This window comes from Dendrobates tinctorius, unplaced genomic scaffold, assembly GCF_039654945.1.
Source record: "Dendrobates tinctorius isolate UK_male_01 unplaced genomic scaffold, ASM3965494v1 ptg000040l, whole genome shotgun sequence".
Lineage (NCBI taxonomy): Eukaryota > Metazoa > Chordata > Amphibia > Anura > Dendrobatidae > Dendrobates > Dendrobates tinctorius.
Genome location: NW_027361708.1, coordinates 338683 through 364399, shown reverse-complemented (window position 1 = coordinate 364399; position 25717 = coordinate 338683). Strand labels below are relative to the sequence as shown.

General features: G+C 46.8%; 1 protein-coding gene and 1 pseudogene across 1 annotated transcript in view; one reads left to right on the top strand and one right to left on the bottom strand.

Annotated features, from left to right (window-relative positions):
• Positions 1-11933, bottom strand: part of LOC141088723 (KAT8 regulatory NSL complex subunit 2 pseudogene) — a 146452-nt pseudogene extending 134519 nt beyond the window's left edge.
• Positions 11934-24362: 12429 nt separating this feature from the next.
• Positions 24363-25717, top strand: part of ZCCHC24 (zinc finger CCHC-type containing 24) — a 204455-nt gene continuing 203100 nt past the window's right edge. The window contains exon 1 of the mRNA XM_073574766.1: positions 24363-24790. Coding sequence (XP_073430867.1) covers positions 24551-24790 — 240 coding nt within the window. The 5' untranslated portion in view covers positions 24363-24550. The remainder of the gene's footprint in view (positions 24791-25717) is intronic.

Below are 25717 nucleotides of genomic sequence, written 5' to 3'. Positions count from 1 at the left end.
CTTACAGACCCGAATGTTATGTGGAATATGTACTGAATATCACTTACTCATTGTGCAAAGCAAGATGTGTGTGTTATTTGCTCTGAAATCTTACCAAGTTTGGTATGTATGGACCTGTTTGTTTTGTAAATGTGTGCATTCGACAATCATCCTTTTCTGTTGTTCTTCAGCTTCCTGGCCACTGGCCTGTCTTATGCTGCCCTCCACCATGAGTTACTGATTGTAAGATCAACCATATCTGGCATAGTCAGGTCAACATGTAGTTAAATATGGACAAGAATATATCAAGTCGTCATGCCAGAGGCCAGGATGGAAGACTGGTTGAGGATATCAAGGGACTTTGAGGAAGAATGTCAGTTTCCAAATTGTATTGGGGCCCTTGATGGCAAACATATCCGAGTGCGTAAGCCGCCGAACACTGGCTCCCAATTCTTCAATTATAAACAATACTTTTCTGTTCTATTATTGGCTGTTGCCGACCCTCAATACAAGTTTATAATTGTTGACATTGGGGCCTATGGAAGGACGGGAGACTCTAGAGTCTTCAATACTTCCATTATGGCTCGGCGGCTACGCACCAACCAGTTGGATCTACCACCACCACGCCAGCTACCAGGCTCCACTCAAGAATGTGTCCCTTATGTCCTTGTGGCAGATGAGGCCTTTCAGTTAACACGCAATGTCATGAGGCCATATCCCCGGCGCAACCTTCACCACAGGCGCAGGATATTTAACTTGCGCCTATCACGTGCTCGGCGACTGGTGGAGTGTTCCTTTGGCATTCTTTGTGCCAAATGGCAGGTACTCCAGTCTGCCATTCAGCTGAGTGAACAAAATGTTAATGAAGTAGTGAATGCCTGTGTGGTTCTTCATAACTTCACCAGGATACATGATTGTTCCTCCTCTGCTGGTGTTGTGCGTAGGCCGGACAATGTGCGTAGGGTGAGACCACCTATCAACCACCAACGTAGACCGATCTCTGGGCTCAAAGTGTGTGATATTTTCACTAATTACTTTATGGCACCTCAGGGGGAACCTTCTTGGCAAGAGCATGCTGTATCTATGTTGGCAATGTTGGTTTGATGTGTGTCAAAATATAAATATTTCTACCCCTTCTGAATCTATGACTGTTGAATTGATTTGGTAAGCGTATTTTGATAGGGGTTTGGACAATTAAGACAGAGACGTAAAGTGTAGTTGCCTAATTTTTACTTTTGCCTTCTTTTTTGGTGTTTTTTTTAGTTTGTAAGGCAAACATATTCTTGCCCTATGAAAAACTTGGGCAATGGCCCAAATTGGCCTTTTGGCATATTTCAGCATTGTTGTTAAAACAAAATTACAAACATATCCAACAACATACATAGTGCAGTAACAACATTGCAACTTTACACATTTGTAATCCAAAGTAAAAAAGAGGAGTTATCCATCATCAAAATGAGCTACAAAAGATAATACTAACATTTATTCTGAAGGTTTTCAAATCATATTAATAAGCCACCATGACAGGCAAGGCTACCTTACGCGTTTCTGACACATATTACATGTCTGTAATGAACACAATATTTCACCGCACTATACTGGGAAAGTCAAAGGATCAAATTAGAAGACTGACTTGATAATACATAGAGAGCGTGATGTTCTTGAGGCTGTTTGCCTTGATTTTGGAATATAGTTAGCTGGCCTAAATTTTACTAAGTGAATATGGACAGCACGCCTTTTCTATGCATTATCAAGTGAGTACTCTATTTTGATCCTTTGACTTTGCCAGTATAGCGCCGTGAAATATTGTCTTTTTTACAGACATGTAATATGTCTCAGAAACGCATAAGGTAGCCTTGCCTGTCATGGTGTCTTAATCATATGATTTGAAAACCATCAAAAGAAATGTTAGTATTATCTGTTTTAGCTCATTTTGATGATGGAGAAAACCTCTTTTTTACTTTGGATTGGGATTTTGAGCACCAGTTCAAACACACTGGACATCTCCTCCCATCAGACTCATGTACAGTATGGGTTTACAATTTCCATGTTTTTAGCCACTTATAAATTGTGGAATGTTGGGAAAGGAGAAGGCGGAGGAGCAGCCTGTGGTTGCTGCTGACTACTTTGAGCAACATCGCCCTGTGTGGGTGCATACTGTTTCCCATGGTGTTGGTACCGACCTTCCTCCTGTGCTTGTTGGGGGTAGTGCCCATAGTAATACTGCTGAGGGGCATCTTGTTGGGGTGGGTAGGCCCGTGTCTCATACCCACCAATATAGCCATGTTGTCCCCAACCAGGTTGGGACCATCCTCCAACACTGGGTGGGAAAAAGTGGCCATATTGGTGGGGTTGGTTAGAGCCAAAAATCTGTTGCTGCTGTTGGGAAAGTTGGGTAGGGGGAGGAAGGGGGTGAGATGTAGGCCCACGTATTTGAGGATGTTCAGACCCTGCTTGACCAAGCATCTGTGTGGGTGGTCTCATGCGCATTAGATTTCTGGGGGAAAGCTGCCACCTCTCCAGATATTCGAAAAGCTCATATGGGGTATTGGGGGGGTGCTTGCATCAAGCAGGTTCTGAAAACATCCCCGAATACGGAGCCTGACCTCACGGGAAAGGGCACGGAGATAAAGGGCCTGGCTACGTGAGTAGGCCTCCTCCCCATCATCTGTAGTGACTCGAGATAAATAATTTAGCACCCCTGTGTCCACATTGGTCCTGCTATCTTGAACAGCGACCTGGCGCCTTCTTCGGCCTCGCCGGGATGTAACAGCAGCCTGTGGGGAGCCCCGGATCTGGGCAGTTGGGCTGCTGCTCAAGTTGCCCTGCTCCTCCAGGTTGGGTGATGGGGCAGCAGCAGACGGTCCTGGTGGTGTGGTTTGTTGGGCAGCCAATGGGTTCTCCTGTGATGACTCATCTTCACCCATGCTTCTTGTAGGGGGAGAAGATGGGCCAGCCACCTCATCCCCTTCAGGATCAATTATGGGCTCTGTCTCTGAGCCCGTTCCTCGATCCGTAAGGTTGGATTGAGTTCTGTTATGAAATAGAACAGAGGCAAAAATACATCAATATTTTTGGCCCTGTAAAGTATCAGTGTAATGTGGTGTGAGGTATGTACTTACGGTCTCAGATCCAGAATTGGGGCGAGGAAGGAGAGGCGGTCATAATACACATATTTGCGTTTCACATAGCCCACATCCCCACTCCTGGACCGCTGCTGACGTTCCCGGCGGTATTGGTCCCGGATGCTTCACCAGCGTTTCATCACATCTTCCACTGCAATGTGACAGGAAATATTCTCAATTTCACATATTTGATCGGTCACATTTGCTACCAGTAGTCTAGAAATGTGGCCTTCTGGGGTGTGTTTTCTAGCCAGGCTGGCATATCTAATTGGCCCATCCAGGCCAGATACACAGGGTCAGAATAGTTTATGTATCAAGTAACTACACTTAATAACTTGGTTGGCTAAGAGGAAGAGGAGCTTGTGGCCTGGGCAAAATTATGGCAGTGTGAAACTATGTGTCACATCAAAATCTACCCGCCTCATGAGGCAAAAAGGAGGACAGGAAGGGGAGGGGGGCAGAATCTGTAATTATTTTTGTTTGTGAGGTAATTTAAATCATTTTTGGGCCTTGTACTTACTCAGTTTCTGCTGCTCCTCACGTGGCCGATCACCAAAGTCATGGAACATCTGGCGACATATGCACCTCCATGGCGCCTCCTTTCTTGCCCGGTTGGCATAATTGGCATCCCTTTGGTCCCAAAGTTCTGGCCGCTCCTGCACTAATACTATAAGCATCTCCACATTAAGGAAATATGGCGCCATGACACTGCAGGACTCCGTGGAGGCGTACTTCCTGGATGTCTGGAGCGCTTTTTGAGCTCATTTGCATGTCTAGGCTTCCTGATGATGGATTGGGGCATTTCCTGTCACCAGCCAAAAGACCTGCATATTTCTCGCAAGTCACACGTGTGGTCCGTGTGTAATCCATATTTTTTGCGCACCCATAGACTTGCATTGCCGTATTACGGGCGTAGTACGCTGACAATCGCAGCATGCTGCGATTGGCACGGACCGTAGAATACGGACGAGAAATATACGGCTGTTGGGAGCAAACCCATAGAGAATCATTTGTCTGTGTGTAATGCGTGCTTTTAGCGCCTCTCACTCGTCCGTATTCCTCGCCAGTGTGACCCTGGCCTAAGACAGAATGTTGCACTGAGCCCTTGGCCACACCAAGGCTGACCTGAGGGCCCCTTATACACATATCCAATAAAACATTTTTTATGGAAACAAAATAACTAAAATCCCCATATAAACTATAATGCCTAAGTGAATGTATATATGGTGTTAGGGATGACAGAATCCCTTTAAGACCAGGTACTAATTTGAGTTTCCAGCTTATGCAAAGCCAGTTGATATACGGTAAATGTGTTTAGAATATTATTTGCTTATCACTGATCCTAAATCAGTTATTTTCTTTTCCTTTGGCAGGATTTTTCAGTCAGGCAGTAGTTGATATTGTTAATGTGGACAAAGGGTTACTACAGAAAGAGGAAAGTTGGTAAAATTTCTACTTTTTGAATCCTCCCCACTGTAAAATTTTTGTTTTTATTGCGCTCTTGCCAGTTTCCCCGTGCGGCAGTACCCTGTATTATTTTACTGTTGCTAAGACAGTAAAGAATTCCAGGATAATGGATCCCAAGGGCTGCTGATGAGGTCAGCTCTCCATTCTTGGAACTATGGATTAATGTTACTGCACTTTACGGGTGAACAGTCTACTGCTGCGCCGAACTTAGCAGATGTGCAGCTGTAATGTATATATAATGATAAGATGTTGCTTTAAACTGTGTGAGACGTGGTCAGCAAATAAAGCATATTCCTTGTATGATGAAGAGCTAAGCAATATTACAATATACATTATGTGTCAAAAACCAGATCTCTGCTTGCTGTCATTCCGTGGGAACATTCATTGTTTTCTTATAGTGGATAAACTCATGGACACATGGGTACGAGGCTTGTTACAGTTCTGATACATAAACCATAACTACCATTAGTAAATGGCAGAAAAAGAGGCAAAAAGCATGGTCATAAAATTTCTTCAAAATTTATTATTTACTCAATACATAAAACAAACAAGGGAATATGCACAAAATGCCATGCTAATACACAGACCAGAAACCATATCAGAAAATATGACAGGAAAACACCATAAAACTCATGTAATCAAAAACTTATTGTTTGATAGATAGCAAAAATTATAATAAAATGCTTGATGTAAGAGACAGATTATGTGCAAAATTCACAATGAAAAAAGTGCTACATGCAAGGAGATGCCAATAATTGTCTGCTGCGTATAAAACGCTAGCCACCCTATAGAAAAAAAGCACAGCCTTTTATTAAATGCACAAAAATCCACTGTTGAGAAAATGGTGTATGATGCCACTCAGAATGAGCATTCACTTATTTCATATAAATTCCAGTCACCTACTGTATACCTCAGAAAAATAAAGTGCTTAATGCAATAAAATTAATTTTGTGTGCAAAATATGCAGGAAAAGTGCATAAAAAGGTGCCAATAGTTGCCTGCTGCAAATAAATGCTATCCACCGTATAGAAAAAGCACAGTCCTATATTCAGTACACCTACCAAGTCCCAACTGAGAGAAAAAAAGGTGATTCAGTTTCATTAGGAATGTTCATTCACTTGCATGAAAAACTGCTAGCCACTTAAATCTCATTATGTTGCTGCATATAAAACGCTAATCATCTATGGGCATAATGATCTCCTGAACTTACATATGTTACAGGTACTGGTCTGGTCTATCACAGCCACCCCTACAGCGCCGTTTCACCTCACAGGCTTCTTCAATCAGGGCCCCTGATGTAATCCGGACCGTGGAAACTAGGCTGTGTACACACTGTGTGTTTTTGATGCACTTTCGCAGCATTTTTTCAGTGTGGAAATGGGCCAAAAATTATATGGAATCCTTATGCAAGCTAATTAAATGACAATCCTGAAGTGTTTTGCATATGATCAGTAAATTTCCTTTGAGTATTTGCAGCGCGTTTTTCTCTGCAGCATGTCAATTCTTTGTGCGTATCTGCAGTGTTTTTCACATATTGGCTTCAACTGAGTCAGTCAAATCCGCAGCAAAAACGCAGGTATAAAAATGTTTGCGGAGTTGCTGCACACATTGCTGTGTGACATCGTGGGCAACACCGGAGCGTAGGTTACTATCGGGGTCAAAGCACTCCGGGGTCATACTATCAGATGTCAGCGTGACCCCGCAGCTATGACTGTGACCCGCAGCGGTGACCCATGGTAAAAAGCTTACCACAGGTCAGCAGGCATGGGCTGATGAGACTACTGATCCCATCGGGCTACGTTTGCTGTCACTGATAACAGTGACAGCAGGTGCCGCTGATGGGAGATGTAGTCTCATCAGCCAGTGCCTGTGCTCACAGTTAAAAAAAAATTAAATAATTACAGTATACACTCACTGGCCACTTTATTAGGTACACCATGCTAGTAAGGGGTTGGACCCCCTTTTGCCTTCAGAACTGCCTCAATTCTTCGTGGCAGAGATTCAACAAGGTGCTGGAAGCATTCCTCAGAGATTTTGGACCATATTGACATGATGGCATCACACAGTTGGCGCAGATTTGTCGGCTGCACATCCCTGATGCGAATCTCCCGTTCCACCACATCCCAAAGATGCTCTATTGGATTGAGATCTGGTGACTGAGGAGGCCATTTGAGTACAGTAAACTCATTGTCATGTTCAAGAAACCAATCTGAGATGATTCGAGCTTTATGACATGGCGCATTATCCTGCTGAAAGTAGCCATCAGATGTTGGGTACATTGTGGTCATAAAGGGATGGACATGGTCAGCAACAATACTCAGGTAGGCTGTGGCGTTGCAACGATGCTCAATTGGTACCAAGGGGCCCAAAGAGTGCCCAGAAAAAATTCCCCACACCATGACACCACCACCACCAGCCTGAACCGTTGATACAAGGCAGGATGGATCCATGCTTTCATGTTGTTTACGCCAAATTCTGACCCTACCATCCGAATGTCGCAGCAGAAATCGAGACTCATCAGACCAGGCAACGTTTTTCCAATCTTCTACTGTCCAATTTCGATGAGCTTGTGCAAATTGTAGCCTCAGTTTCCTGTTCTTAGCTGAGAGGAGTGGTACCCAGTGTGGTCTTCTGCTGCTGTAGCCCATCTGCCTCAAAGTTTGACGCACTGTGCGTTCAGAGATGCTCTTCTGCCTACCTTGGTTGTAACGGGTGGCAATTTGAGTCACTGTTGCCTTTCTATCAGCTCGAACCAGTCTGCCCATTCTCCTCTGACCTCTGGCATCAACATGGCATTTCCGGCCACAGAACTGCCGCTCACTGGATTTTTTTTCTTTTTCGGACCATTCTCTGTAAACCCTAGAGATGGTTGTGCGTGAAAATCCCAGTAGATCAGCAGTTTCTGAAATTCTCAGACCAGCCCTTCTGGCACCAACAATCATGCCACGTTCAAAGGCACTCAAATCACCTTTCTTCCCCATACTGATGCTCGGTTTGAACTGCAGGAGATTGTCTTGACCATGTCTACATGCCTAAATGCACTGAGTTGCCGCCATGTGATTGGCTGATTAGAAATTAAGTCTTAACACACAGTTGGACAGGTGTACCTAATAAAGTGGCCAGTGAGTGTATATTCAAATAAAAATAAAACACACATTATACTCAATCCCCGATGCCCTCGTCTCCTAGAAAAAATGTAAAATAATAAATCACCATATACTCACCTGTCCGCCGCAGTCCATGTAATCACAAGTGTCCCATGTCGATCTCACGTATAGAACAGTCACATCAAGAGATGTGACTTCGTCACTCAGCTGCCGGCGATACACTGACTGGAGGTAATCGCTCCCGCAGTGTATCACTGAGCTGCCGTGAGACAGTCGACCGGAGTTCATCAGCTGATCAGCTCCGGTGCTCTCACTTATGGCACCATCGCTGCGTGAGAACTTTCTCATGGCAGCTCAGCTATACACTGCGGGAGTGATTACCTCCTGTTAGTGTATCACCGGCTGTCTTTGAGAGTAGTCACATCAGTGACTGCTCTCAAACTCCTCATGATCGTCGTGGGACATTATGGATTATCTTTTTTGTGGATAGGTGAGGAATATTGTGGTTTATTTTATTTTTGTTGCAAAAGATGTTGGCTTTGGTGGATTAGGCATTCGGTGAGTATGGTTTAATTAAGATTCATTAAAGGAGTCTGTGTCATTATTTCAAATAAAGAACTTTATTCTGGGTGTCTGTGTTTTTTATACAATATCACTATGGGGCTGGTTAAGGGGTGTGTCTTATAGACGTCTCTACATTACTAATCTGTGGGCTTGATGTCACCTGACAATACAGAGGTGACATCAACCACACAAATATGAACCCCATTTGCCACAGCTACTGGGCAAGTGGGAGGACTGAGGCTAAGCGCCAGATTTGGCGCATTTTTATAGATGCGGTTTTTCTGGGGTGGTTGAGAGCTGATGTTTTTAGTTTGGGAGGGGGCCAATATGCATGGCCTCTTCCTAGGCTATTAATATCAACCCGCAGCTCTCTGCCTAGCCTTTACTAATTAGATTTTATAAGAGGACCCTATGTCAATTTTTTCTGGGGTCTCCCTGTAAACTAGCAAACAGCTGTAAGCTGATATTAATAGTGTGGGAACCTTTATGGCTATAGGCTCCTTCCCAGAATATTAACATCAGCCCTCAGCTGTTGGCTTTCCCTCTGTTGGTTATGAAATTTATGCGGGAGCCCACACAATTTTTTTTTCATATTTTTTTCTTTTTTTTTTTCTTTAAAATTAGCAGTTGCTATTTGGTTACAGCCTATGTACATTCGTCCAGTTAACGCTCCTACATAGACTGGTGACAATGTGTGTGTGTGTTTGTGTTTACTTATCGGCTTAATAATGAGGGTGTTGGGCTGACACCTTTTTATTAGTAAATCTTGGAGTAGGTGTCAATGACAGCTGCTGACACCAAGCCCAAATCCTATTACCATGATGCCACTGCATCAACATGAATAAGGTAGTGTTGAACCAAGAAATTACATCACAAAACTTTTTTTGAAATATCTTTAGCTCAAAAAAGCCTTCATTGCTGTACATGGCAAAAGTGAGAAATTCAGCCACAAAGTTAACTCTTACTTGGCATGCTTTTGTTTTGCACCTTAATTTAAAAGTGAAAGTTATGAGCATTTGTGACAGGGCTGAACTCCACTCCTCTGCCCTCCATGGGAATCAGATGGTGTTGGAATATGTTTGGTGCAACAACTCCATTCCTGTCTATGAGTGTTTAGTTGCTAGATTTGTATTCTGCTTATAAAGCTAGACCAAAAAAAAAACTTATTACTGTCATTCATTTTAACACATTACCCATGGTTTATAATTTTGAAACTGAGTCCCAGATAGTAAAAGCACTAAAACAAGATATGCTAGGTTACATGTTTACATCGCAAAATGAAAGACTTGAAGGATGTGTCAAAGCAGCCATAATATCCTGACATTTTGGTTGTCCGTGTCCGTGTGTCACATCCATGTGCTGTTCGTGTGCCCGTGAGACACGTGCCGGAACTTGGGAAAAGCAGTATAGTTAGCTGTTCCGAGGCGCCAGGTGCTGAAGACAGTTCTCGTCATTGTCACTTGGTCTCCCTTAGATCAGCGCAACCAGGCAGCAATGATGGGAGTTGTATTCAGCACCAGCTGTGTACATCGTGTATAAAATAAATAGTGTAGAAAAAATGGCATGGGCTCCTGCAAAATTTGTTGAACCAGCAGAGGGAAAGCCGACCGCTGGTGACTGATGTTAATATTCTGGATAAAGGGCCAATAGCCATAAATGTTCCCAGGCTATTAATATCAACACACAGCTGTTTGTTTAGCCTTTACAGGTTATTATAAGTAAGACCCCCCAAAAAAAATTGATGTGGGGTCCATATAATCAAATACCAGCAAAGGCTAAACAGACAGCTGTGGGCTGACATTAATAGCCTGGAAAGTGGGCATAGATATTGGCCAATCCCAGACTAAAACATCACCTCTCAGACATCCCAAAAATGGTGTATCCATAAAATGCCCCAATTATGGCGCTTAGCCTCAGTCTTCCCACTTACCCTGTGGTGGTGGCAAGTTGGGTAATAGGGTTGGGATTGATGTCAGCCTTGTAATGTCAGCTGATATCAAGCCCAGGTGTTAGTAATGAAGAGGCATCTATAAGACGCTCTCATTACTAACCCCATAGTAAGTTTTGAAATAAACACACAGCAAGAATAAAATCCTTTATTTGAAATAAATACTCCCCGACCCTCTTTTTCCCATTTATTACAGTATAAATTAAAAATAAAAAACACCATATTACTCACCTGTCTGACGATAATCCATTTGCCCCATGCTGTAATCCATCTCTGCTTCATCTGGATGACAGGATTTGCAGTGGCATGATGCAGCTGTTCAGTCTGACATCCAGGAGACACTGAGCTGAGGGTCAGAGCACAGCTTCAGTGATATACGGTGACGTAATTGTGGTTACAGCCAGTCACTAAAGTTGCAGTTCCCCATTGTGAGTTCATTTTCTCATGGTGCTAGCAGTGATGTAATGAAGGTAACCATAGTTCATCAGGTGGCTCACAGTGAACTAAGTGTGAGAACAACTGGCAGTGACCAGTGGTAACATCTATGACGTTACCGCTTGTCATTGAAGCTGTGTACCAAGCTCAGCTCAGTGACTCCTAGATTCATGACTGAGCAACCGCATCATGTCCTGCTCAGCCATGTAATCCAGATGTAGCAGAGATGGATTATGGTGTGGGACAAATGGATTATCATCGGACAGAAGAGGAATATGTTTTTTTATTATTTTCATTGTTACAGTAATAAATGGGAAAATAAGGATGTGGTGTGTTTATTTCAATTAAAGGACTTTATTCTTGCTGTGTATTTTGTACAGCATGACTATGTGGTTAGTAATGAGAGCTTCTCTATTACTAACCCCTGGGCTTGATGTCTATGTGAAGAAAAACAAAGCACTTCTGGATGTGAAGGTGCACAAGTAGGATCCCAATCCTTTAGTAAACTCACAAAAGATACTTGGCACTCACATGATGCATTCAAACAGGAATATTTTATTGAATGTGGAATATCCAGAAAAGAATAAAGAATGGTGGGAGAATGAGTAGTGCTAAGCACTAAGAAAGTCCACTTAGATGTGTGACGCCACAGACTTTCTTAGTATCTTTTACAACAATACAAAGCTGACATCCCCCCCAACCATATTACCCCACTGGCCACTGCACCAGGGCAAGTGGAAAGAACGAGGCTAAGCACCAGATTTGGCGCATATTATGGATGCGCCATTTCTGGAGCTGCTAAGGGCTGATGTTGGTAGCCTGTGGGGCAATATACCTGGCCCCTTCCCAGGCTATTAATATAAACCTACAGCTGTCTGTTTAGCCTTTGCTGGTTAGAATTTATAGTGGGACTTTACGTAATTTTTTTTCTGGGGTCCCCCATAAACTAACCTGTAAAGGCTAAATAAACAGCTGTGAGCTGTTATTAATAGTCTTGGAATCTTTAGGGATATTGTCCCCTTTCCCAGATTAGTAACATCAGCCCCCACCAGTGGGCTTTCCCTCTGCTGGTTATCAAAATTACGCGGAGCCCACAACAATTTTTTTAAGTTCATTCATATCTTTACACATGATGTACACAGCGGGTGCTGAATACAACTCCCATCATGATTGCCTGGTCACGCTGAACAACGTGCCTGGGAACAGCACCTGGGAATATATGCACCCATCATCGAACACAATAGGTGTGTGTGTCCATATTTGCGGTGCATAACCGCTTACCAATCTTAGACTTACCCAGTACGTCATGTTCTGCAGATAGTTTCCGGGTATGTCATAGCTAAAATGCTGTGAAGGTGATATCTTCCATGTGTCAGAGCCATCTTGAAGCAGGGCACATGGCGGTGGCGTCCTGGGGGGTGTCACTGCCCCCTGCAACTATGATTGCTGTGATTGGCTTTGGAATTCTGAAAAGTCAATCACAGCATTTTCAGTGTTTCAGATTGCCTGAAACATTGATGTCCAGGCAAGGATCAGTGCTGTAAGAGCACCGATCGTAAGCTAGAACCAAGTAACCCGGAGTCATCAGTGCCAGCTCTGATTGGTGCGTTCGACGATGTTGATCACAGCAATCATAGTGCACAGACGCAATCTGACTCCATAGTGACCGCTTTGAACTTCCTAATTTCAGCTTCAAGACGTTACAGAGCAGTCACAGTGCTGATCTGTTGCGCTTTGCTCGGTCTTGTGGTGCCACAGATTTTTTGAAGTGCATCACTGTTGTTCATGCATCTGCTGCCTCTGAAGAAAGGAGAGTTCCTGATCACTCCCTGACCCTTGCCTGATCTTTCCTAATCCACCCCAATCGGCCACCCAAACCTCTTCTGCACCCTTTCTCCCCTTTTTGCTACCTTTTCCCCCTCCATATCCCTCCTTCTGCCACAAAGCGCTGATCAGTACTTGATTACTCGATTTTTGGCACTTTTTTCTTTTTTGTGCGTCCTGCAGCCGCCGAGCGTTGATCAATGACGCAAATCATGATTAATATCCATGCTCGCTGTTTTCCATGACTTTTTTAGTCCCTTTCCATTTTTCTTATCCCCTTTGCACCACTCCATGAATGTGTTCTACAGCCGCTGAGCCGCTGATCTGACGTACACCACTGCTTAGCACTTTTGCTGGTTTTTGTCCAGGACTGTTTTTTCCTGTCCCACAGCCGTCTAGCCCTGGTGTGCGACGAACATCACTGACCCAGCCACCGGTTGTTGTTTTTTTGGGGCAAAAAAAGAATGGAGTAAAAAATCATTTAGATTAGTTGATAGAATTAGATTAGGGACAGTAAAAATGTACTACAGTAATCGTTGGCTACTACAGTATTTTTTATTGAATTGAAATAGTAAAGCATAAAAAAAGTAATTTAGATTAGTTGATAGGACTAGAATAGGGACAGTGAAAATATACTGTAGTAATCATCGTCTAATACAGCATTTTGTACTGAATTGAGCTAGGGTTAGTGTCAGCGTGGAAAAAATTAATTAACCGTGCGTCCTACAGCTGTCGAGCGCTGATAACTGACACACATCAGCGATCAACCTCTGGTTGTTAGGGTTTTTTTTTTTTTAAATAATTTAGATTAGGGACAGTAAAAATATACCATAGTAATTGCAGTCTACTGCAGTATTTTTTACTGAATTGAGTTAGTGTCAGAGCAGGAAAAAAATCATCCGTGCATCCATCCTACAGCCATTGAGGTATCAACCTCCAGGTGTAAGTTTTTTTTTTTTTTTTAATTCAGTTAGATAAGGGACAGTATTTTTTACTGAACTGACTAGGGTTAGAGTCAGCGCATAAAAAATAATCCACCACCACATATGTGAAAAAATGTCGTCTCACTCGTTCCAAACCCGGTATTCAGCGAAGTAGGCATACACTTTCCTTGATTCCGATAGTAGCAGTGAGGAAGAATATCCCACTTTCCTTCATTTTTCAGACTCATCCTCTTCCTCAAGTGATACCGAACCACCAATTTGACAGCCCAGGACAGAAAATGAACCAGCACCCATCGTTACTGACTCCGTATGGACCTCACCCCCCCTGAAAACTATGGTCCACAGATTCCTGAGTTTGTGCTGCAATCAGGAATCCAATTTGACACCAATATTCAAAGTCTTTTTCTCTGAGGATTTTGTAAACCTCATGGAGGCCGAGACAAATTTGTACACCTAGCAATTTTTGTCACAAAACTGCCCATCATCATTTTCTAACTGGACCTGTAGACGCAGTAGAAATGATGACGTTTTGAGGCCTAGTACTTCACGTGAGGTTAGTGAAGAAGCCAGAACTTCGGCAATATTGGAGTGTTGATATTTTATATAACACTCCACTGCTCTGCATAGCTATGACCAGTAAATGTTTTGAGGCCATCCACAAATTTTTGCACTACAGTAATAATGCACTGTGTCCTCACTAAGATGACCCCATCTTTGACCGACTTTTCAAAGTTCAGTCAGTCATTGATCACTTCAGCAACAAGTTTGCTGAGTTTAACATGCCCCAAAGGGACATCTGCATGGTTGACTCCCTAATCCATTTCCAGGGGAGGCTTAAGTTCCGACAGTACCTGCCCAGTAAGAGGGCCAGGTACGGAATTAAGCTCCAGAGGCTGTGCAAGAGTACCCCAGGGTACACTCACAGGTTTAGAGTTTATGAACCGAAGGACACTCGGATTCAAACCACTGAATGCCCCCCTGTCCTGGGAGTGAGTGAGAAAATTGTGTGGGATTTGGTGCATTCCCTGCTGGATCAAGGTTATCACTTCTACGTCGATAACTATACCAATGTCCCATTATTCAAGTCCCTCTCTGTGTGAGGCACTGCAGCCTGCGGTACTGTTTGCAAAAATTAGAAAGGCCTCCCCAAGACGCTAATTGGACAGCTGCTCAGGAAGGGCAAGAGCAGAGCCCAATGTAGCAACAATAGGCTGGTGGTCAACTACAAGGGCAAGAGGGATGTCCTTTTCTTGATCACCATACATGGTGATGGCAGCACCCTTGTTAAGGTGCTAGAGTGAGGTTCGTGGGATGCAGTGAAGAGCCGGAGGCAGAGAAGGGGTTAGCAGAATTTACTTATACTGGTTATATAGGCATACAAGATGTACTCCGCACAGGGTGATAAGATAAAAACGAAGTATCACAGGAACACTGAGGAAGCAACAGTATTTGCACAAATACACAAAATTTGGGTAAAAAGGTGTACGAAAGAGGTGACTTATCGCTTAAAGTTCTTGTTGGAAAGAGGCTGGAATACAAGTGTAAAAAACATAGTAAAATATAATTATTAAGGTTGAAGGAAGACTTTAAGTCCATCTAGTTCAACCCATATCCTATCCTAACTTGCCCTATTATGTTGATCCAGAGGAAGGCAAAAAAAAAACGTGTCAAACAGTAAGCTTCACATTGGGGAAAAAAATTCCTTCCCTGTGGTACAGACCCTGTTATTATGGAATCTTTAAAGATTAAAAATAATGGTCTATCTCTGACTGTACTTAATTCCTGCTGTACTCGGGGGTGTATCCCATCCGGGCCAGGTGAATTTGTCAATTTTAGTGATTTTTAGATGCCGCCGTACTTCGTGCTGGGTAAAGCAGGTGACATTTACTGGAGAATTTTTATCACTGATCATGTTATCCGTCATGGGATTTTCTTGTCTAAATACTGTTGGAAAAAGTCATTTAGCATATTGGCTTTTTCCTCATCCTCGTCCACCATTTCACCCAGACTATTCTTAAGGGGACCAACACTATCATTTTTTAATTTCTTACTATTTATGTAGTTAAAGAATATTTTGGGATTATTTTTACTTTCTCTGGCAATGAGTCTCTCTGTCTCAATCTTTGTTGTCTTGATTTGCTTTTTACATAATTTATTTAATTTTCTGTATTTATTTAATGCCTCATCACTACCTACTTGCTTTAATTCTCTAAATGCTTTATTTTTGTCACTTATTGCTCCCCTTACAGCTCTATTTAGCCATAATGGCTTTCTCCTACTTCTAGCATGTCTATTCCCATACGATATATACTGTGCACAGGCCCTATTCAGGATGCTAATAAACGTCTCCCATTTTCTTTGTGTATTTTTATGTCTCAGGATATCGTCCCAGTTAATTGCACCAAGATCATCTCTCATCCGTTGGAAATTTGCCTTCCTGAAGTTTAGTGTCCTTGTAACCCCTCTACTACACATCTTATTAAAGGATACATGAAAACTTATTAATTTGTGATCACTATTACCCAGTGACCCATAACCCTTATATTTGATATGCGGTCTGGCCTGTTGGTTAATATTAGGTCTAGCAGTGTCCCCCTCTTGTTGGGTCCTGAACCAGTTGTGAAAGGTAATTGTCTCTCATAGTTGTCAAAAACCTATTACCTTTGCTGGAACTGCAGGTTTCGATTCCCCAATGTAATTCAGGGTAGTTGAAGTCCCCCATAATAATGACCTCTTTTTGAGTCGCAGCTTCATCTATTTGCTTTATGAGGATATTCTCTGTTGCTTCCATTATTTTTCGAAACTTATAACAAACCCCTATCAGTATTTTATTATTTTTTCCCCCTACCCTTATCTGCGGATCTGGAGAATGGAGCAGGTGGAAAACCGCACAAAAGAAGTGACATGCTGCATTTTTTGTACCGCACAAAAACGGCGTGGAAAAAACTGCAGCGCCTGCACAGCGTTTTTTTTAAAATTGATTTACATTGTACTGTAAATCACTTTGCAGATCCGCAGCGTTTCTGCGCAGTAAAATCCGCTGCGGATCTGCAGGAAAAATGTATCGTGTGCACATGGCTTAAGTCTGCTCCTGTGTTGGTCCAGCACGATCCTTCTGAACCATTCATGGTTGAGGTAGATCCATCAATGGTGGGAGTGGGGGCAGTGTTGTCTCAGGGACCCCCCACTTTGACTAACTTGAGACCTTGTGCATTTTTCTCCAAGAAATTTTCTCCTGCTGAGAGAAATTATGATGTCGGGAATCGGGAGTTATTAGCCATAAAACTGGCTTTTGAACAATGGAGGCATTTTTTGGAGGGGGCTGTTCATCGGATTACGGTGATTATGGACCACAAGAACCTGTCCTACATTGAGTCAGCTAAACGCTTAACTCCTAGGCAGGTGAGGTGATCGCTTTTTTTCATCACCTTTCGGCCTGGTTCCAATAATGTCAAGGTTGATGCTTTGTGTCGCAGTTTGGATCCGGTGTCACCTCCCTCCCTTATTCTTCAGCACGGGGTGGTCGTTGCTGGGGTGTCCTCTGAGTTGGAGCAGGAGATTCGTGAGGTTCAGTCTCTTGCTCCTCCGTCATTGCCGGAAAATAAGCTCTTCGTCCAGGTTCAGTATCAGGTTAGGGTCCTCTGGGAGTTTCATGACTCTGCTCTCAGTTTGCATCCAGGAGTCTCGGCTAACCGGAGAGCTATTGCTAGACTGTTTTGGTGGTCCTCCATGTCTTCTGATATCGCCATGTTTGTGATACATGTGCCCTTGCTAAAAGCTCACGTAACCGGCCGGCTGGGGAATTGGTGCCATTGCCAATTCCGGATAGACCTTGGACTCATTTGTCCATGGATTTCATCACTGATCTCCCTCCTTCCAATGGTAAGACTGTGGTTTGGGTGGTAGTTGACAGATTTAGTAAACAGGCGCATTTTGTACTGTTGGCAGGACTGCCTAATGCAGAAACTTTATCCAAGTTATTTATAAAGCATGTTGTGCAGTTGCATGGTGTGCCTTTGAATTTGGTGTCTGATAGAGGGGTACAATTTGTGTCCAAGTTCTGGAGGCTTTCTGTAAGAGACTGGGTATTGATTTGACCTTCTCCTCGGCTTACCATCCTGAAATCAACGGCAGACGGAGAGAACCAACCAGTAACTTGAACAAATTTTGCAGTGACTTGCCACATCTCGGCAAGGTGATTGGTGCTCCTCACTGCCGGTGGCTGAATTCGAAATCAATAATCTGGTTAATCAGTCCACTGGTACTTCTCCGTTTTTCTGTAATTACGGTTTTCACCCCCATTTTGGTGAATTTTCCAGGCTGAATTTGGGGTGTCCAGGGGCTGATTCGGTTTTCAACGGTCGGAGGAGGTGTGGAGGGAGATACAGAAGAACATTGGGGTGGCTCAGGGCAAACAAAAACAGTATGCTGATAAGCGACGATCTGTGGGACCTAATTTGCTGGTGGGAGAGAAGGTCTGGTTGTCTACCAAGACCATACGTCTGAAAGTTCCTAACGTTAAGCTGGGTCCTAAGTTTATTGGTCCTTACAAGATCATTGAGGTTGTCAACCCAGTTGCCTTCCGTTTACGCTTACCTTCGTCGCTTTGGATCCCCAATGTATTCGATAAATTCCTTCTTAAGCCATGTGTACCTTCCTCTGCTGGGTCTCCTCTTCCTCAGCCTCCTGTCTCGGTGGATGGTCAGACTGAGTATTAAGTTGAACGGATTGTCGATTCTTGGAGGGTTCGCAGTTCGTTTCAGTACTTGGTCCATTGGAAGGGTTACGGTCCTGCGGATCTATCTTTGGGTTCTGGCGCGTTCCGTCCATTTCGATCATCTGGTTCGGGCGTTTCATCCACGTTATCCTGGAAAACCTGGGGATCCGGTGGCCCCCCTTGAGAGGGTACTTTCATGATCCAGTCCGTGTTTTGAGTCCTGTCTGCCCTTTTCCCGGGCTGATCATGTCAAGAGTTAACTTTGCCTGGCCTCATTTTGGATTCAGGTTTGCTATTTCTTCCTGCTGCGTCCTGCAGGCCATGTCAGTTATATTTTCTGCCTATGGCGTGAGTATCTGACTCTGGTAGTACCCTGATTTGTCCTGCTGCTGTTGCTGACTTTGCCCGCGTCTGTTCGTTCCCCACTCCCTGTCCCAGCCTCAGTGTTTCCCTTTCATGTTTAGCAGGGGCGGACCTACCGCCCGTGCATTGAACAGGGGCCCCGGGGGAGAGTGGGCCCCTCCTGCCTCCAGCACCGCATGCAGGGGTGCAGCTATAATGATTTAAGTTGAGCCAGCTGCTCAAGCGGCAGGCAGCAGGGGGCCACGGCATTATGCGCTCTTCTACCCGCAGCACCTACAATTTAACTTCTGCACGTGGTGCTGCGGTCGTGCAAGAGGCTTGTTGTAACTGATGAAGTCACAGGAGGGAAGGAGTCAGGGCCCCCTGATCATGTGACCCCTGACTCCTCCCCTCCTGTGACCTCGTCACAGGTCCTGTGCACAGCCCTAGCCCTTGTTTTACGCAGGACTCTGCTGTGCTGGCTGTCATCGTGCAGGATGAGGGGAAGTAAGTTTATGTGTGGGGTCAGGGGAGTTTACAGGGTGGATGTAGCAGAGCTGTGTGTGTGTACACGGTGTACGGAGCGGAGACGTGTGTGTGCGAGGTGTAAGGAGCGGAGCTGTGTGTGTGTGCGAGGTGTACAGAGCGGAGCCGTGTGTGTACGAAGTGTACGGAGCTGAGCCGTCTGTGTACAAGGTGTACGGAGTGGAGACGTGTGTGTGAGGTGTATGGAGCGGAGACGTGTGTGTGAGGTGTACGGAGCGGAGCCGTGTGTGTGTGAGGTGGACGGAGCGGAGCCGTGTGTGTGTGTACGAGGTGCATGGAGCGGAGCCGCACGTGTACGAGGTGCACGGAGTGGAGCCGCACGTGTACGACGTGTACAGAGCTGAGCCGTGTGTGTACGGAGCGGAGCCGTGTGTGTACGGAGCGGAGCCGCACGTGTGCGAGGTGTACGGAGCGTGTGTGAGGTGTACGGAGCGGAGCCGTGTGTGTGTGAGGTGGACGAAGCGGAGCCGTGTGTGTATGAGGTGCATGGAGCGGAGCCGCACGTGTACGAGGTGTAGGAGCAGAGCCGCACGTGTACAAGGTGTACGGAGTGGAGCCGCACGTGTACGAGGTGTAGGAGCAGAGCCGCACGTGTACAAGGTGTACGGAGTGGAGCCGCACGTGTACAAGGTGTACGGAGTGGAGCCGCACGTGTACAAGGTGTACGGAGCAGAGCCGCACGTGTATGAGGTGTACGGAGCAGAGCCGCACGTGTATGAGGTGTACGGAGCAGAGCCGCACGTGTACGAGGTGTACAGAGCAGAGCCGCATGTGTACGGAGTGGAGCTGTGTGTGAACAAGGTGTACGGAGCGGAGCCGTGTGTGTACAGAGTGGAGCCGCGTGTGTGCGAGGTGTACGGAGTGGAACTGCGTGTGTACAAGGTGTATGGAGCAAAGCCGCAAGTGTACAAAGTTTACGGAGCGGAGCTATGTGTGTACAAGGCTTACGGAGCGTGGCCACGTGTGTACAAGGTGTACGTAGCAGAGCCGCATGTGTACGAGTTTGACGGAGTGGAGCCATGTGTGTACTGAGTTGAGGCGTTTGTGTGTGAGGTGTACAGAGCGGAGCCGTGTGTGTACGAGGCATAAAAAGCGGAACCGTGTGTGTATGTGGTGTGTGGAGCGATACGTGTACAAGGTGTATGGTTGGGAGCAGTCATACCTCCCAACGGGACAGTCCCGATTTTGAGAGAGAGTCTGCCTCACTGCCCCGGCTGGGAGCTTACTTTTCCCGTGGACGCAGGAGAACACGGCGGAGCCCCGAGGAGCAAAATTCGCACGTGACGTTCCACCGGAAGTGACGTGCTGGAAGCTGACCGGAAATGAGGTAATTTCAGGAGGCGATTATGACGGAACCATGGAGGCACTTCAGGGAATGCTTCAGATCCATCATCGTGTCCTCCTCCAACACTGCAGACAGTGTCCTTTGACAGATTGTGTTCTTGATGCTATACACTATGGTGAAGACTCTTACTATATATATATATATATATATATATATATATGCGGAAGCTGATAAGTTAAAGCCGGAGATCATTATACTACAGGCCTAAAACCCCATTCTGCCTCCATACAGCAGGATTACAGCCAACATTTGCAGACTGGTGAGTGATAACACTGCTTCTTTGCATTGTAATTCAAATCATTCTATGCTGTTTATAAATATATTACCTGAAGAGCCCGGCATTGCCCGGGCATAGTAACTAGCGGTGGTTAGTTATAACAAATTATAATGATTATCCTCCATCCCATAGTCCCGTGCTCATACAACCTATATGTTTACTTAAATGGAACCTGGCACCCCCGCAGGTGTTTTTAAGTAAAAGAGCCACCTTGTGCAGCACTAATGCTGCATATTTGTCAAGGTGGCTCTTTTATTTAGGGTACCTTGCACCGCAGAAATAATCGTTTTTAAAATTGGTCAGACATACCTGATATTTGTCAGGGGGGCAGGTGTTTCCCCATCTGACAGACGCCTCACATCCATCATCATGTATTCCTGCATTGTGTCTCCGCCTCCAAATCTTTATTTTCAAATCATGGCGCCTGTCCTCTGTCATGACGTCGGCGGCCAGAGATCCGGCCCTGCAGTCACTTATGGTTTATTCACACTGCGGGGCAGGAATCTTGGTCATGTGCAGTAATCTGCGCCCGAGATTCCCAGCCCCGCAGTGTGAATAAACCATGGCAAAAAGTGTGCAGGTCCTGACATATTGACATGTTAGGGCAGCCTCTGACATATGAAAGTGATGGCGCTCCTGACCAGTCCCACAGAGGAGAGTGCAGCTCCTGACCAGTCCCACAGAGGAGAGTGCAGCTCCTGACTTACGGACATAGGAGAGTGCAGCTCCTGACAGATATGAGTGCAGCTCCTGACTTGCGGACATATGAGAGTGCAGCTCCTGACATAGATGAGTGCAGCTCCTGACTTGCGGACATAGGAGAGTGCAGCTTCTGACTTACGGACATAGGAGAGTGCAGCTCCTGACAGATATGAGTGCAGCTCCTGACTTGCGGACATATGAGAGTGCAGCTCCTGACATAGATGAGTGCAGCTCCTGACTTGCGGACATAGGAGAGTGCAGCTTCTGACTTACGGACATAGGAGAGTGCAGCTCCTGACAGATATGAGTGCAGCTCCTGACTTGCGGACATATGAGAGTGCAGCTCCTGACATAGATGAGTGCAGCTCCTGACTTGCGGACATAGGAGAGTGCAGCTTCTGACTTGCGGACACTGGAGAGTGCAGCTCCTGACAGAGATGAGTGCAGCTCCTGACAGAGATGAGTGCAGCTCCTGACAGAGATGAGTGCAGCTCCTGACAGAGATGGGTGCAGCTCCCGCCTTGCGGACACTGGAGAGTGCAGCTCCTGACAGAGATGAGTGCAGCTCCCGCCTTGCGGACACTGGAGAGTGCAGCTCCTGACAGAGATGAGTGCAGCTCCTGACAGAGATGAGTGCAGCTCCCGCCTTGCGGACACTGGAGAGTGCAGCTCCTGACAGAGATGAGTGCAGCTCCTGACAGAGATGAGTGCAGCTCCTGACAGAGATGGGTGCAGCTCCTGACAGAGATGGGTGCAGCTCCCGCCTTGCGGACACTGGAGAGTGCAGCTCCTGACAGAGATGGGTGCAGCTCCCGCCTTGCGGACACTGGAGAGTGCAGCTCCTGACAGAGATGGGTGCAGCTCCCGCCTTGCGGACACTGGAGAGTGCAGCTCCTGACAGAGATGAGTGCAGCTCCTGACAGAGATGGGAGCAGCTCCCGCCTTGCGGACACTGAAGAGTGCAGCTCCTGACAGAGATGGGAGCAGCTCCCGCCTTGCGGACACTGGAGAGTGCAGCTCCTGACAGAGATGGGTGCAGCTCCCGCCTTGCGGACACTGGAGAGTGCAGCTCCTGACAGAGATGAGTGCAGCTCCTGACAGAGATGGGAGCAGCTCCCGCCTTGCGGACACTGGAGAGTGCAGCTCCTGACAGAGATGAGTGCAGCTCCTGACAGAGATGGGAGCAGCTCCCGCCTTGCGGACACTGGAGAGTGCAGCTCCTGACAGAGATGGGAGCAGCTCCCGCCTTGCGGACACTGGAGAGTGCAGCTCCTGACAGAGATGAGTGCAGCTCCTGACAGAGATGAGTGCAGCTCCTGACAGAGATGGGTGCAGCTCCTGACAGAGATGGGTGCAGCTCCCGCCTTGCGAACACTGGAGAGTGCAGCTCCTGACAGAGATGAGTGCAGCTCCTGACAGAGATGGGTGCAGCTCCCGCCTTGCGGACACTGGAGAGTGCAGCTCCTGACAGAGATGAGTGCAGCTCCTGACAGAGATGGGTGCAGCTCCCGCCTTGCGGACACTGGAGAGTGCAGCTCCTGACAGAGATGGGTGCAGCTCCCGCCTTGCGGACACTGGAGAGTGCAGCTCCTGACAGAGATGAGTGCAGCTCCTGACAGAGATGGGTGCAGCTCCCGCCTTGCGGACACTGGAGAGTGCAGCTCCTGACAGAGATGAGTGCAGCTCCTGACAGAGATGAGTGCAGCTCCTGACAGAGATGGGAGCAGCTCCCGCCTTGCGGACACTGGAGAGTGCAGCTCCTGACAGAGATGAGTGCAGCTCCTGACAGAGATGGGTGCAGCTCCCGCCTTGCGGACACTGGAGAGTGCTGCTCCTGACAGAGATGAGTGCAGCTCCTGACAGAGATGAGTGCAGCTCCTGACAGAGATGGGAGCAGCTCCCGCCTTGCGGACACTGGAGAGTGCAGCTCCTGACAGAGATGAGTGCAGCTCCTGACAGAGATGGGTGCAGCTCCCGCCTTGCGGACACTGGAGAGTGCAGCTCCTGACAGAGATGAGTGCAGCTCCTGACAGAGATGGGTGCAGCTCCCGCCTTGCGGACACTGGAGAGTGCAGCTCCTGACAGAGATGGGTGCAGCTCCCGCCTTGCGGACACTGGAGAGTGCAGCTCCTGACAGAGATGAGTGCAGCTCCTGACAGAGATGAGTGCAGCTCCTGACAGAGATGAGTGCAGCTCCTGACAGAGATGGGTGCAGCTCCCGCCTTGCGGACACTGGAGAGTGCAGCTCCTGACAGAGATGAGTGCAGCTCCTGACAGAGATGGGTGCAGCTCCCGCCTTGCGGACACTGGAGAGTGCAGCTCCTGACAGAGATGGGTGCAGCTCCCGCCTTGCGGACACTGGAGAGTGCAGCTCCTGACAGAGATGAGTGCAGCTCCTGACAGAGATGGGTGCAGCTCCCGCCTTGCGGACACTGGAGAGTGCAGCTCCTGACAGAGATGAGTGCAGCTCCTGACAGAGATGGGTGCAGCTCCCGCCTTGCGGACACTGGAGAGTGCAGCTCCTGACAGAGATGGGTGCAGCTCCCGCCTTGCGGACACTGGAGAGTGCAGCTCCTGACAGAGATGAGTGCAGCTCCTGACAGAGATGGGTGCAGCTCCCGCCTTGCGGACACTGGAGAGTGCAGCTCCTGACAGAGATGAGTGCAGCTCCTGACAGAGATGGGTGCAGCTCCCGCCTTGCGGACACTGGAGAGTGCAGCTCCTGACAGAGATGAGTGCAGCTCCTGACAGAGATGGGTGCAGCTCCCGCCTTGCGGACACTGGAGAGTGCAGCTCCTGACAGAGATGAGTGCAGCTCCTGACAGAGATGGGTGCAGCTCCCGCCTTGCGGACACTGGAGAGTGCTGCAGCTCCCGCCGGCTGCTCAGTGAGCAGTGTACCAGCGCGTGCCTGAAGCAGAGGGCTGAGCCCAGGGAAGATCCAGCAGTCGCTGCTGTCCATGCAGATGAGCGAGCGACATTGGCCAATCGGAGCCCGGTATGGGCGGGGCCCGAGTCACATAGCGGATTGCAGAGAATAAAGTTTAGCAGCAGCAGCAGCAGCGGCCAGAAGTTTGCAGCAATGCCCTCACTGAGCCCTCTGCCCAATCCCTATAGGAAGGAAAGATAGGGGGGCAGGAAGAAGGAAAGAAGAGGAGGAAGAGGGAGACGAGAGAGCAAAGAGAAGCACAGGAGGGGGCTGGAGGCTGCAGGGTATCTGGGGGACAAGATGAGCCTGCTGTCAGCCATAGACGCCACTGCTTCAGTTTACCAGCCTGCCCAGCTCCTCAATTGGGTCTACCTATCCCTGCAGGACACCCACCAGCCCAGCGCCTTTGATGCCTTCAGACCAGAGTCCAGTCCTGCCTCCCACCATGATCTGAACAGCTACTCCAAGAGCCCCTCTGACCTGAACTCCTCCATCCACTCCAGCTATCTCAGCAACTTCCTGCAGCTCCAAAGATCTGAGGTGTGTCCCCTTCCCAAACCCCTCTCCCCCTGTGTCACTGTGCCCTCGCTATATATAGACCCTGTGTGTGCTGGGGCTGATCGTGTACAGCAGAGTCTTTATCACACATGTTGGATGTCTTTGATTAACCCTTTAATGTGCACTGCATTTATTTTGATGAGATGCTATATTAATACTTGGTTGTATTTGTGCCTTATACTATGACATGGCAACAAAAGCCATCATTACTGTCAAAGTATTGTAAGCGCCAACATGGTTCCTGTGTCTTTTCTGTCTTGCCTAGCAAGTCTCATTCAGGGGCATCTGGTATTGCTCTGTGCAGAAAATTCCTTTATTTGCTTTAGATCTGTCTGAGTCCAGGGAAGTGTAAGGATAATATTGTTGACAGTGCGATTAACCCACTCCCTGCCAAAAGTCTTGTCTAAATCCTGGGAGCCACTGCCCCCAACAGCTGCTGTAGACAAATGGTTACACAGATTTGCCTGTGAGTGATCCCAGACTGTAATATGTATCCAGAGCCTGCAACAAAAAGAGGAAGAAAATTCCATAGGCTGTGTCCAAGTGCGCTATAAAAGTTTTATTAGCAATATCAGGCTCAGGATTCAGTTTTGTCTCTGCGCACTTCAAAGTCTCCCTGGAAAATTCTTCCAAGCCACAACTTGAAAAGTTTCATCCAGAAATCTTTTCGGAACATTTAAAATGTAGGGCAGCGGTGCAGTCGGAGGTCAGCGGTACCTCTCATGGCAGACGGCTCCTGTGCTGAGGAGGGGATTGGAAATCGGTTTTATGGGGCTGGCGGGAAGGAGTTACCTTATTAGTGTCAAAAAAGACACATTCAATACCTGAGCCATCCCTACAGTGACTAGTAATGCAATACATGCCATGTTAGGCCTTACAGTGACCGCACCAAACACTACGATCACCTGG